This window comes from Heteronotia binoei, chromosome 1 (assembly GCF_032191835.1).
Source record: "Heteronotia binoei isolate CCM8104 ecotype False Entrance Well chromosome 1, APGP_CSIRO_Hbin_v1, whole genome shotgun sequence".
Lineage (NCBI taxonomy): Eukaryota > Metazoa > Chordata > Lepidosauria > Squamata > Gekkonidae > Heteronotia > Heteronotia binoei.
Window position 1 is genome coordinate 194,846,461 of NC_083223.1, and position 14,933 is coordinate 194,861,393.

Here is a 14,933-nt window from a genome sequence, read left to right on the forward strand (position 1 = left end):
CTGACGCCGTAGCGTGCTGGTAGAAAGCCCCTTGTCTGCCCCTTCCTGAAGAAAACCTAGAATACCATTTACCTTCACCTTCATCGGATCCCACCCCCGTAAGGTAGACCACGAAGCAAAAACCTTCCAGGTGGTATTGTATATCCTATTAGTGGAACACTTACACGATGCTAACATAGTGTCCACCACTCTGGTGCTACAACCTAGTTCCTTGAGCTGTAACCGCTCAACTTCCAAACTGTCAATTGCAACATGTCTGGTTGAGGATGAGACATGCTGCCCTGTGTCAGAAGGTCGTCCCTCCCTGGCAGCTGCCAAGGAGGCTGAATAGACAACCTCAGGAGCTCCTGGAACCATGACCGTCTCGGCCAGAAGGGAGCCACCAACACCATCTCCGCCTTTAGTTCCACCACCCTCTGTAACACCCTGGGTAATAGAGGAAGGGGCGGGAAGGCCTACACTAGTCCCGTCGGCCATGCAGCGCTGAGGGCATCAGATCCTTCTGCCCTTGTGTCTCTGACCTTGGCAAAGAACCTATCCACTTGGCAATTTTCTGCCGTGGCAAACAAGTCCACCGACACAGGTCCGTACCTGTCCACTATTAGACGGAAGGTGTCCCTGTGTAACATCCACTCTGTTTGGTCCAGCCAGCGTCTGCTGAGCCAATCCGCTAGCAGATTGTCCTTCCCTGGAACATGCACCGCTTTGATTGACAGGAGATTGACTTCGGCCCACTCGAAGAGAACCTTCGCCTCGGCATGAAGTGATTTCACCCTGGTTCCTCCCTGTCGATTTACATATGCTTTGGCGGTTGAGTTGTCCGTTTTCACCAGGACATGGTGACCCCTCAGAACTGCCTGCAACCCTAACCGGATCGCCCTGAGTTCCAGGAAGTTGATACTGCGCTTCATTTCGTGAGGCTCCCACTGACCCTGGATCATTTGATCCTGTGAGTGAGCCCCCCAACCCCATAAACTGGCATCTGTAGTCATGCAAACCCTCTGAGGTTCGCGAAGCGGGTAACCTGGACTGAAAAGACCCGGGTTCAACCACCACTGTAACTGGGACGTCACCTCCAACGGTAGTGTCACCAGTTTGGGAATTTTGTTCCTTATAATCTCCTGAAAAGGCCGCAGAAAAAATTGTAGGGGATGAGTGTGGAATCTGGCCCAAGACAGTAGATCCTGAAAGGATACCATCATCCCTAAGACTTGTGCTAACTTCATGACTGGCACCTTCGGTTGCTGTAACACCCCTTGCAGAAGGAGGCAAAACTTCTCCCGTCTCTCTGGGGTTAAGAAGACTCTGTCCACCTTTGTATTTATTTCCACTCCCAGATGCACTAGTATCTGAGAGGGAAGCAGATTGCTCTTCTCTAGGTTCACCACGAAGCCGTGAGAGCGCAACATGGTCACTGTCTGCTGCATGCCCTCCAGGCATTGCTGGTGGGACCCTGCCTTCACCAGAATGTCGTCCAGGGAAGGAAATAGGGCCACACCCCGCAATCTCAGCTCCGCCACCAGGGTCACCAGAATTTTTGTGAATACCCGGGGCGCAGACTGCAGACCAAACGGCAGGGCTCGATATTGAAAATGCTTCCCCCCGTAGGAGAAACGTAGAAAACTTCTGTGTGATTCCCGAATGGGAACATGCAAGTAGGCCTCTGACAGATCCAAGGAAGCCAGAAAATCCTGAGGCTGAATGGCTAGCAATACTGACCGTAGTGTCTCCATCTTGAAATGTTTTGTCAGGATGAACTTGTTGAGCCATTTCAGATCCAGAATGGTTCTGAACTCCCCGTTCTTTTTGGGAACTAAAAATATCACCAAGTAGACCCCCAAACCCTGTTGAAGTACCGGGACGGCCTCCACTGCCCCTATATTCACCAAGTGCTGAATGGCCGACAACATTGCTCTGTGAGCAGATAAATCTTTTTTCCGGGGAACCCCTCGAAAATGGTTGGGGGGAAGAGAGTGGAATTCCAAGGCGTAACCTTGTTCCACTACTTCTAGAACCCACTTGTCCTGAATTGACTGATTCCAAATGTCTGTGAAAAGGGAAGGACGACCCCCTATTTTGTTTGTCGGCTGGTGAGAGGCATAGTCACTGGGATCCTCCTTTCTTGGAGGGATTTTTGGAACCCTGATCTGCCTTCCCAGAGTAATATGGTTTGGGATCACGCCCCTTCTGCTGCCACTTGCCTCTGAAGGGACGAAAGGAACCTGGTCTGGATGGTTTCTTCGAATCTCGAAAGGAAGGAAAGGACTTCCTCTGTTTCGACTCTTTACTCTTGGAAGGTAAAACCTTCTTTTTATCCTTGTTCTCAATGAGGTATCCATCTAGACCCTCCCCGAACAACAAGGCTCCTTTAAAAGGCACCGCTGCCACCCTGGCTTGGGCTGCAGTGTCTACCTCCCAATTACGCAACCAAATGTTGCGTCTGGCAGCTACCCCACATGCCATGGCCCTGGCCGCCAGTTGCATGGTGTCTAATGAACTATCTGCCACGAAGGCAGCGGATAAAGCAATCTTTTTTTTTTTTTTAACTCGTCCTTGAACTCCTTAGGAGCTCCACTGTCTGCTGCTGCCAAGTTATTAGACCACGTGCACATTGCTCTGGCAAACAATGAAGACGTAGTGGCTGCCTTGATGGCCCAAGATGTCGCTTCAAACTCTTTGCGTAAGGCCTGCTCAACCCTCCTATCGCATGGATCCCTGGGTAAACCATCTGCGTCCATAGGAAGGACCGAATTGGAAATCAGGCTAGTTACAGGGTCATCCACTGTTGGTAACTTTAATCTCTTAGTAGCCTGTGGAATAAGCGAATAAAGTTTGGAGAGAACCTGTTGGTTTGCTTTAGGCTTAGTCGGACGTTCCCATTCCGCTTTGACTAAGGCAAAAAAGGCCGCAGGCAAAGGAACCCCTGTCTGAGCACTGCTCAATTTTGGCATCATCTCCCCTGAACCTGTGGGGAGATCAGGATCCAACTCCTCATTTTCTTTAGGAGTGGGTACAAAGTTGAGGGTCCTCAGTACTTTGGGAAGCAATTTTGAATAGTATTCAGAAGGAAAGAGCCTAGATTGAACAGTGTCAGTCTGCTCCTCCTTGTCTGACAGTTCACCCTCCTCCTCATCTGACTGCTCAGAGTTTTCTGATTCCTCAGCTGAGCTCAAGAGGGGGGAATCCAAACCCAAAGGAGGCTTGATCTTAGAGCGTCCTTCCATAGTGTCACTGGGACTAGTATCTCTGCCCCTTTTCCCTCCATCCTTCTTTTTTGGTTGTAGGGAAGCAGGGGAGTCCAGCTGCTGACGAAGGTCCTGTCCCAACTCTTTTAGCAGCTCTTTCTTAAGCCAAAGGACTAAATTTGACTTGGCATCCTCTCCTGTGAGGTCAAGATTCTGAGCCTCCTGTTGAGGAGTCAGAGCCCCAGACAGAAGAGGTAGATCACATTCGCTGTGTGAGTTGCTGTGTGAGCTAGCCGCCATTTTGTAGCTTCTCACGTCCCTATAAGGGAAGGAAAGGCAAAAGCAACTAAAAAAGAAGCGGGAAAAGGCTGAGAATGGAAGACAGAATGTCTTCGTTGCGCCCTCTATTGGGCCTTTTGGTATCTTGCCTTCCAGTCAGAAACAAACCCCCTCAGAGGCCTCTCTCTCTCACTCCTTTGCCAAGCCTATATGACTAGGCAGTCCGAAGGAGAGACAACGCGGGCAGCCTGGGGACCCATCTGAAGCCCCGTGGACTCGCGCGCAGCCCTGTTGCTGTAGGGCGGCTTACCGCGCTGCCTCTGCGCTTGCCGCCTCTCTTTCCTTCCGGCTTGGTTCCAATCGCGACTGCGAGGGAACGAAGCGCTGCGGGCATCTGCCATTTGCTCAAGGTCTACTCGTGAGTAGACCCTGCAGACTGCCGGCACCGGTGTTGTTGGGACCGATCCCAACGCTTCCGGTCTGTTTTGTTTCAGTAATCCGGATCTTCTGCGCTTCTCAGCAAGCGCCTGGAGAAAAACCGTCCTGCCTCGTGCAGGGCCGGGAGAAGAACTGGCGCGTCCTGGGTGGTATAGGCCACTCCCCCTCCGGATCGATTGGAGCACCCGACCCTGTGAGGAGGAGGAGGAGCCTATACCCAGTAGTTGGACCGACCCACTGTCCAGACCACCGGAGAAAGGGGTCCCTTGTGCTTTCTCCCATCACTCCTTTACGTATTCTATCACTGTCGCTATTAAGCCAGGTTTTAGGAAAGAGTTTTCAAATGAAACTAATCAAAATCAAATTCCAAGATAAAACACCAATCCTTTAATCAAAGGTCACCAAGTGGATGATGGTAAACATCTTGTACTAGGACAGGTAGACTTTCCCAGAGATAGAGTGCTGGGTTGCCCCTATAAATGGATAGTTCTTACAAGACAAAGGTGCAGCCTTCTCAATGACATGTAGGCTCAGAATGAATAAGGTATGCAGATCTGTCCAGAAATGATGGAGAAGGAGAAATTAGATGGAGCCATTAAGAGACACAGGAACTTGTTATGTGATAGGCAGATGAAGAAGTAGCTGTCTATATTTTTATAAGCTAACAAAACACAAGACACCACAGTCTCTAAGCAAGACAAAATAATGAAAAGACCATGCAATTTACAACGAACATACATATAAGTGTATTATAATATAGAATAGTAAGAAATTATTAGTGTAGTTACAGTCCATGAATGGTGAAAAACATTTTCAGTCTAAACAAGGTGTTCTACAGATGTAGTCCCAGGGCCATAACAAGAATGAAATAGAGAGTTCTTTCCTCCTTTCTGTCACTAGCCAATGGGACTGCTCTTGAACAAGAGACAAGCCCAGTTTCCTTGGTCTATAGCCCAAGGAAACTGGTGAAGCTTATGCTCAATGTTATTTCTGGAGGCTACTGTGTCCCATCAGAAGAAAACCTGTTTTGAGACACTAATGAGAAAGGATGGACCTCTTGAAGAAGACACAAAACTGTTTATATTCAAATAGCAAGTCAGAACTCAAGGATTCTTTTCTCCTATTTAGAAGCTTGTCCCTTGTTCAAAAGAAGTTTCACTGGCTAGTGGAAGAAAGGGAGGAAAGAACTCTATTTCATTCTTGGTATGGTCCTGCAACTACATCTGTAGAGCACCTTGTTTGGACTGAAAAGGTTTTTCACCATTCATGGTTTTGTGTACTGCATTTCAGTCCCTGAATTTCCAACACAGCACTGCCTAACACAAACAGGGAAACCACGGGAAACCGTGGGTTACCTGACAAGGGACAGACTTAACTGACTGCCTATTAAGATCTGTGGCGCAAACTTTAACTGTCCAGGATTGGACTGGTATGGGGAGGGGGTGGTTCCAGGTGCATGCATATAAGCAGGGACCCAGCCCCGCCATCTTGTCTTGCTGTTGTGTGATTATTAATAAAGGATGTTAGTGGTTGAACGTCTCAGAACCCAGTACTTTACACATGGACTGTAACTACACTAATAATTTCTTACTGTTCTACATTGTAATACACTTATATGTATGTTTGTTGTAAATTGTGTGGTCTTATCATTGCTTTTGTCTCTCTTCTTTATATTTTTATATGCATGTGTGTGTGTGCACCTGGAAGTCATGGCAACCTCTGGTGACTGAGCCTTACTGGAGGCATGGAGAATATTCAGAGAGGTGGCTGAATAAATCCTGCCACTGTCTCCTGGCTCTAGTATACTATGAATTTCTGCCATCCATATATGTGCCAGAGTCAACCCTGTGTAGCTTCTGAGAATTGATGAGATCAGGCTTGCCTGGGCTTTCCAGGTCAGGATGAGAAATGGCTATCTTTGAAGTTAACAGAAGCAAACAAGTCTCTCAATGACAAAGTGAAGAATAGATGCAAGGGTTAGCAGTTTGAACTTTTTTGCATCTAATGCAGTCACTGACCCATCTAAATTCAAGAATGGTGCAGACTTGGAATGCCATTCCCAGTCCCCACACAAATAGTTCTCCTGCTCTCAGTAATAGTGAGGATACCACCGAGAAAAGAGAACTAAGCAGTAAGGCATGGCTTCTTCCCCTTTGGCATATGCAATAATAGGTGTGTTTTTGAGGGGAGAAGACTTTCACACCTTAAAGCTACCCTATAAGCTTCTGAACGATAGTTTGGGGACACATAAAGCCCATCAGTGTGATGAACAAAGACCACAACAAAATATGTCATTCTAAACTCCTTCAAGGAAGGGAGGGATAAAATGTGTAAGTACAGATGTAGTATATCAACACAACTCTTAAGGGGATTACATACCAATGATGTTTTCTAATCCATCCACAATTCCTTGCAATTGTAATGAAAACTCCTTTCTGTTAGGCACTAGATACAGATCGGTCGAGAATGCTGAAGAACTATAAAAAAATGTATTTCCTCCTCAGAAAATGTAAAATTCCAATGCTGTCCTTGCTTACAAAAAAGCTCCCTAATCTAATATGGATATTTACCAGCAACACGTAACAGATATTGCATCACGTAACAGAGAGGCAAACAGTGCAACCAAACCAACCGGAAGAGGACAGTCTTACTGTCTGTTCTGCACATGATTCTATGCTTTCCTGACAGTGCAACTTGGCTACACTAATACCCAATCTATTAACTATATACCCAGGGATGGCCAGACTATGGCTTAGGAACCACATGCGACTCTTGCACACATATTGTGTGCTTTTGAAGCCCCCACTGCCCCATCAGCCAGCTTGGAGAATGCATTTCAAGTTAAAGTTGCTTTCTTTCCACCTCACCCTCCCTCTCCCATCTATTTGCCTTCCTTCCTTCCTTCCTTCCTTCCTTCCTCCCTCCCTCCCTCCTCTCAAACATCTGACATTCAAGTCTTGCAGCTCTTCAATATCTGATGTTTATTCTATGTGGCTCTTATGTTAAGCAAGTTTGGACACCCCTATATACAACATAAAAACATTATCTGTAAAACAATTATTTTAAGATTGTATGTACCACTCATTGTATTTGAGCTCTTCATTGTACGATGCAGCACTGGACTCTGGATCTACAATTGAAAGAAAAGCAAAAACACTGAACAAAATGTTTCCTACAAGTTAACTTCATCAAATGATAATATAGGCCATTTTAAGTTGAATTATGCACCCATAATAGCATATAAAAGAAGATGCAATTTTGATCTCAGTTAAGATTATTCTTGAAGGGGAAAATCAGTGTTCACAAAATGACAGTTAGGAGCCATTATACCAGAAAAGTTACATGTTCCAAGCCAACACCCAGTTAGAACTTGCCCAGACCCCTGCTGGCTGCAGCAGGGCTGTCCCCAACAATCAGACCAACAGGCACTCATCTGAAGTCAGGAAAAGTACTGGCCATAAGGTGAGCCCAGCTAGGAGAGGGCAATATTGGGAGTCAGCCTGGGTTAATCCTGACAAAGCCAATTATGTCACTGGTGATGATGCCCTGGTGACACTCATGCCAGTCAGGAGCGGGCCTCAGCTGCCCCCAGCCCCGTAGCCAGAAATTTTGGGGTGGGGGGACCCAGGGGATAAATATTTGGGGGGGCATGTGGCTTGGCTGCTTCTTCCAATGGCCAGCCACCCGGCCTCGTCTCTCTCTCTCTCTGCCTCATTTTTGCTGTCACTCTCTCCTCTCGCACTCTCTCTCTCACTGTCACTCTCTCATGCTCTCTCTCTCATTTGCTGTCTCTGTCTCTCTCGTGCTCTCTGTAGCTCTTGCTGTTGTTCTCTCACTCACTGTTGCTCTCTCTCTCCCATTCGCTGTCGCGCTCTCTCTCTTTTGCTTTCACTCGTTCCTCTCACACTTTCCCACTGTCGCTCTCTCTCTTGTGCTCTCTCACTTGCTGTCGCTCTTTCTCTTGTGCTCACTCGTTCTGTTGCTTTTGCTGTCACTCTCTCATGCTCTCTCACTTGCAGTTGCTCTCTCTGTCCTGCTCTTTCTCTCACTTTTGCTGTCACTGCCTCCTCTTGCTCTCCTGGATTCTCTCTCTCTCTGTCGCTCTCTTGCTCTTGCTATTTCTGGCGCATGTGGGGGGGGAGGGCGGAAATAGCCGGGGAATGGAGGGGTCCTACAGAAGGAAGGGAGGCTTACATAAAGTGCCCTGCCCCCTGCCCTCCCTGTAGCTATGGGCCTGGCTGCCCCAAGGCAGCCAGGGAAGTGGACCCCACCCCAGGGGGAACAACGGTCTTGTTAAGGGACCCAGAGTGACAGCAGCCAAGGCAAGGTCAGAGATAGGGCTGGACTAGTACGAGAGGAGACAAGCCCTCAACCATAGGGTACCACTGGGTTAACTTTCTTACAGGGCCTACTTACCAATGCCGAGACCATGAGTCATTCTACACATAAGGCCAGTTCAGAATTGGTTCCTACAAGTGTGCTGGCCCACAATGGCTAAGATCATCTATTGAGATCAGTTATAAGAGCACTGCCATGGTGGTCATATGATTAGAATTTACTGGAAGAGGTCCAGCTACGTTTGCACACACATGATATGGAATTGTTTACTGATGCATCCTTGGGGGGCTGGGGAGCACAATGTGAATCGTCCCATATAAAAAGCTGTTGGTTAGCTAGGGAAGCTAAACTGCACATTACCCTGTTAGAGGTCAGAGCCATTAGATATACTCTTGAGTCTTACAACTATTTTGCAGGGGAAGCTACTATTAATAGCCACAGAAAACATGCCAATGAAATTCTGTATCAACAAGCAAGGGTGTACAGGTTCCCTTGCACTATGCAAGGAGATGATGTTCATTTAGGACTGGACTATTCAATATCAAATCTACATATCAACCATCCATGTGGAAGGACATGAGTGTTATAGCAGATGTTCTGAGCAGAGAGGCAGGACTCAGCAAAAGTGGTCCCTCAGCACCAAATCCTTCACTTAGTGGGATCATCCCACAATAGGGCTATTCACTACAAGTTACAAGGAAGCAAATAAGGAAGCTCAGAAAATTGTGCGTATTATTCAGATTTCCTGCTTTGCAAAAGGCCCAGGATGTAACATAATAAAATACACACAGGCAAGGGACAGGCAAGGAATTGAAGGAGGCATCTCATTTTCCTCTGTATCCTCTCCTCTGCTGTTTTTCTTTTTGTTCTATAGCCTCATCCTTTGGGACTTTATTCAGGTTTGTGGAGAATTCCCCCCACTATCTCTAGCTCAATTTTGTTAATCCACTAATCTTCACTGTATGGATTAGTTAGGATGAAATATATGCTGTTGAGATGAAATATATTTAGATTACTGAGTTGGTCTTTTGGTATGAATTTTTTTTTAAAAAAAAAATGAATTCAGATGTATGTTTTATAGTTATATTTAATATTTTTGGATATTCTTTTGTGTCCATGTGGGTGTTGTAAGCATTACTATTTATCAACAAAAACAATATTAAAGAACCAATCTGCTTGTTAACATATTGCAGGTTATATAATGATACACTACATAGTCTACTAGCTTACTCCTATGCTTTTCTCTCTCTTGAAGCGCATGAGATCTTTCTCTCTTTCTGCCAGTAATGCAACCCCTCCTCCTTTCTGTTTCCAACCATCCCCTGGGTTCCATGAGATTTTTATTCCTCTCCCTTTGGCTAAGTACCAAAGTCTGATTCTGTACTTCTCTACCCATACCCCTTCTACTCTTCTCTCCAAACCCATTTCTTCCCTCCCAAGTCAATTAGTCAGACTGAACCCTTTTTCAACTTTTTCTGTAATATCTTCTTTTCCTTCTGCTCCCTCTTCTTTTCTTGTCTTTAGGAACACTGCATATTTGGGTTCCATGTGGACTAGCTATAGGTGGACACATGTTGGCAAAGCCAATGCATTGTAGTGGTTCAAATGTCAAGACTAGATATTGGGAAGCCAGATTTGACTCCCTGGTCTGCCACAGACACCCAGCCTAACCTAACAGAGTTGTTGTGAGGATAAAATGAAGTAAAGGAGAATAATGTGTATTCACTGGAGAGAAAGGTGGGGTATAAATAATAAATATTACTATTTCCTTTACAAACAGTAATTGCTTTCTGTTGCACTTCTGGATTCGCATAACTTTGATTTTTATTGCATTGCACTTCTTTAAAAATCTGTCTCTTCTGTCATTGTACTCAATAATGAATGGTTTAGTTCAACAAAAGTTTTCTTTCTCTCTTCCTTGAATTTCCCCAAGTACCACCCTAGCATTGGGAGAAGCACATAAAAGGCCACATATCCCACTTAGCTTCCAGGGTACCAGGTTGACTAAGTAACTCATGGGCTATGGATCCAAGGTTTAGTTTTATTTCATAATAATTCAGTTAATCTTACTCAAATTGTCACTTGTTTCCTGATGGCAGGATGTATACAACTTCTGTGTAATAGCATTTTCTTCATCATCACATTCTAAAATCCCATTCAAAGATTCTGATAAGGTTTCTGGAACATGATAATCCTGGGTCATAAAAGATTCTGGATTATTCTCTTCATTACTTTTCCTAAAATGGTCCTTTTCAAAAGGAATTCTAAGGCACAAGTTTACTTCAAACAGTGGTGCATAGTCTTCCTCTCTTTTCAGTTGTCTTCTCACATCTTCCAGTAACTGCATTAATAAAAAAATATAATTATATAAATATAATTTATGTGAAAAATAAAACAGTATTGCACTTACCTGTAACTGTTGTTCATCAAATTGTCTTCTCTGAAGGGCACACATGTGAAAATCTACTGCTCAGAATATTTTTCAGCTTAATTTTTTTAGCCTAGTGACAGAGCAGGGGAGTCCCTTTTCTCTGGTGTGTTCTAGCAGCCATTTTCCCACTTAAATGGTCACTATGGGAGAGGTGCTCCCTTTCCCTCAGTTTTCCTGAGCTTCCGTGATGAGTCTCTCAAAGGAAGAATGAAATGAGAGCTCACAGCAGGGTCAGAGGGAAGGAAAGTGTGATTGCACAGAAAACCTGATGAACAGTTACATGCAGTAAAACACCATTTTTATCACCATTCTTCTATGCAGTTCCACGATGGGAGACTAGCAAGCTGATTTAACAGGGGGTAGGTGAGTCTCTTTGGAAAATGGATTGTAATGCCACTGTCTCAATTGATGTCTCCTTTCCTGTGTTGATATCCACGAAGTAATGCTTGATTAACATATCAGTAGATGACCAAATTGCAGCTTTGCAGATCTCAGTCAGAGGAAAATTTCAAAAAAAAAGTGGCTGAAGCTGCTTGTGCTGTTGTAGAATGTGGCTAACCTGGAAAGGACATGGAAGGCCTTTTCTTGGAATTAAGAACCATCTATTATGCCCTTAATTCCACAATCTGATAGTGGAAATGATCCATCTAGACAACGTTCATGATAAGACAGTGTTTCACTTTGAGGGCCCTACAAAACAGACAAAAAGCTGTAGAATCCTTCTAAACTGACCTGTCTTCTTCAAATAAACAATAAAGCCCATTTTGCATCTAGAGTGTGTAAAGTTCTTTCAGCTGCAGAGGAGGAATTAAGAAAAAATACTGGAAGTGAAATATCCTGCACCAGGTGCAACTTTGACATTACCTTAGGGAGAAATGTACACTGGGGCTGAAGACCATATTCTGTTCACAGAACTTGATGAAAGAGTGGTCTGCCCTGAGTGCTGCCAATTCTCCCCCCCGCCCCCCCCCCCCGTCCAGCGGAGGTTATAGCTACTAAGAAGGCCACCTAAAGAACATCTAAAGAAAATATAGACAAAGGCTGAAAGGGAGCCGACATTAATTGGGGCAGCACTAGCAAAAGTGCCCAATGTGGAACAATGGGGGTCCTGATAGGGAAGAGGTTATTTAAACCTTTCAGAAACATCAAGAAGAGTAACATGAAAAAAATGATCTACTATCTGCCAAATACTGAAAGGTGGACATGGCTGCCATATATTTTTTTCACAAACAATTTTTATTTATATTCCACACATTTATACAAGAAATATTAAAGGTGTACTTAGGGAACAATTACATAAATACTCACTACACACACAAAATTAATAAAATAAATAAATAATTATTAAGGGGGAGACAGTCAAGAGAGGATAATTTTCTTATGGATTACCTGCTGATCAAGTGATGAAGAAAGAGTAATGTCATCTATCTTATCCAAAATTGGGTACCACTTTGCATAAAAGTTCTGAGCTGCCTTTACCGGATCTGAAATGTCGATATCAGCATTGATTTTTTCCATCGTGATGAAATCCCAAATTTTAAGGATCCAACTGTCTATAGACAAGTTGAGTGGGGATTTCCAGTTCTGAGCAATTATAGTTTTGGCAGCTGTTATGAGCGAAATAATAAGAGATAATTTGGAAATTGATGCCTTTACAGATTGCCAATTGTTGAGAATAATGACATCAGCATGACACGGAATAGTAATACCAAAAATGATTTCCACTTGGGATATAACTTTCTGCCAAAAAGAATTACCGTATTTTTCGGACCATAAGACGCACTCCCCCCCCCCCCAAAAAAAAGTGGGGGGGAAAGTGTGTGCGTCTTATGGAGCAAATACTGCATGGCTGAAAGTCAAATGCTGGAACCGATCGATTCCGGAGAGGAGAGCTGCCGCCCCCCACCCCCGCCTCCTCCTCCAGCAATGCCATGAGCCTCGCCCCCCCCAAATAATGCAAATTGCAACGGGAGGGAGGGAGAGCGAAGGAGGAAGCAGAGCTGTGCGTTCGAAAGCAGCGCCTTGGTGCGCGTCCTGGGGCCCCGATCCCGGCTCGGTGGGCTCCCGCTGCTCAACTGCACCAAGGGCCGGAGAGGAGAGAGACAGGAAAGGTGCCTCTGCCAGCAGCCTACCTCGCAGGGCTCCAGCATAGGCGGTGATGATGGTCTTCATGGCTCCTCCAGCGCTGGGAAGAGCAGAAGAACCGCAGCTTCTCCTTCTTTAGTGGCCAGGCGCTCCCGATCCCCGCCAGCCTCCCGGCGAGGAGCCGCTCCACATCCATTTCTAGCAGCCTGGCGTGGCCCGGGAGGGAGGGAGGCAGTGGGCCGCGGGGGGGGGGAGGAGCCGGTCCATGGCCAGAGCCTGTGCAACGGGAGGGAGGGAGAGCGAAAGCGAAGCTGCGCGTTTGAAAGTAGCGCCTTGGTGCATGTCCTGGGCCCCAATCCCAGCTGGGCGGGCTCCCTCTGCTCTACTGCACCAAGGGCGGGAGAGGAGAGAGACAGGAAAAGCGCCTCTGCCCTCCAGCGTAGGCGGCGATCATGGCCTTCGCCTCCCTTTAGCAACAAACCAAAACAAAAGTGTTGCAAGCCCCCCAAAAAGGGGGGGAGGGATAAGCAGCCTCCCAGCGGCGGGCCATGCAGAAAGGGGCCCGATCCCCCCTTCTCCTCCTTGCATGGGCTCTACGGAGCTGCGGGTTCCACAGCAGCGCCTTGGTGCACGTCCTGGGCCCTGATCCCGGCTCGGCAAGCTCCCTCTCGACTGCACCTAGGGCCAGAGAGGAGAGAGACAGGACCGCAGTCTCTCCTTCTTTAGGGGGCCAGGCGCTCCCGATCCCCACCAGCCTCCCGGCAAGGAGCTGCTCCACATCCATTTATAGCCCCCCCCCCCCGCGGACCCGCTGCCTCCCTCCCAGGCAGCGCCAGGTCTATAAATGGATGTGGAGCGGCTCCTCGCTGGGAGGCTGGTGGGGATCGGGAGCGCCTGGCCCCCTAAAGAAGGAGAAACTGCGGTCCTGTCTCTCTACTCTCTGGCCCTAGGTGCAGTCGAGCAGAGGGAGCCCGCCTAGCCGGGATCGGGGCCCAGGACGCGCACCAAGGCGCTGCTGTGGAACCCGCAGCTCCGTAGAGCCCATGCAAGGAGGAGGAGGGGGGATCGGGCCCCTTGCTGCACGGCCTGCCACCGGGAGGCTGCTTATCCCCTCCCCCTTTTGGGGGCTTGCAAAACTTTTGTTTGGGTTTGTTGCTAAAGGGAGGCGAAGGCCATGATCACCGCCTACGCTGGAGGGCAGAGGCGCCTTTTCTGTCTCTCTCCTCTCTGCAGTTGAGCAGAGGGAGCCCTCAGAGCTGGGATCGGGGCCCAGGACACGCACCAAGGCGCTGCTGTGGAACCCGCAGCTCCGTAGAGCCCATGCGAGGAGAAGGAGGGGGGATCGGGCCCCTTTCTGCACGGCCCGTCGCCGGGAGGCTGCTTATCCCCCTCCCTTTTGGGGGTGCTTGCAAAACTTTTCTTTTGGTTTTTTGCTAAAGGGAGGCGAAGACCATCTGGGAATCTTCCCGCCTCTGCAGAGTTGACCTGCAGGCGTTTGGCAGCGTTGGGTCCATAAAGGGGGGGGAAGGAGAAATGCATTTTGCAAATAGAGTGGGGGGGGCAAAAGAGAGTACCAGCCAGGGATGAAAAATGGGGAACGTGTTGGGTGGGGGGAGAGGAGATATGGTACGTAGAAAAGAAAAAAGAAAAAACTCTGCGAGCGAGCAGTTGTAGCTGAACTGTGAACCATGAGGTAGGAGGAGGGGGGCGTGGGGAGAAGCATCAGCCAATCTGAGCCCGGCAGAGCACGAGCGAAACGCCATTGGGATCTCTGCGTTTTTTTCCCTCTCCTCCGACGAGCCCAACGTTCTCTCGCCTCACAGTGTGTGTGTGTGTGTGTGTGGCGGTAGAGGCGGTGGCTGCAGAACCCCCCCCCCCTTGTCTTTCGATGCCAGATTCTCATTTACTACGTAGTACCTACAGAAGATAACCACATTTCACTGTTGTCAGATACCAACAATCCTGTAAGGCATGCCATGAACACATGAGAGCAAGTGTGGTGTAGTGGTTAGAGTATCAGGACTTGGGAGACCTGGGCTCAAAGCCATGGAAGCTTACTGGGTGACCCTGGGCCATTCACACACTCTCAGCCTAACTCATGTGATTGTTGTGAGCAAAAAAAGGCAAAGAGGAGAATGTTGTAATTGTAAAGCTGCTTTGGGTTTCTGTTGGGGAGG

At 47.3% G+C, this 14,933-nt stretch overlaps 1 protein-coding gene across 1 annotated transcript in view; it reads right to left on the bottom strand.

The window, feature by feature from the left end:
• LOC132576480 (dynein axonemal heavy chain 14-like) overlaps positions 1-14,933 on the bottom strand; it is a 193,873-nt gene that overhangs the window by 55,599 nt on the left and 123,341 nt on the right. The window contains exons 10-12 of the mRNA XM_060245693.1: positions 10,311-10,581; positions 6,981-7,032; positions 165-238 (exon numbers count right to left, since the gene is read on the bottom strand). Coding sequence (XP_060101676.1) covers positions 165-238; positions 6,981-7,032; positions 10,311-10,581 — 397 coding nt within the window. The remainder of the gene's footprint in view (positions 1-164; positions 239-6,980; positions 7,033-10,310; positions 10,582-14,933) is intronic.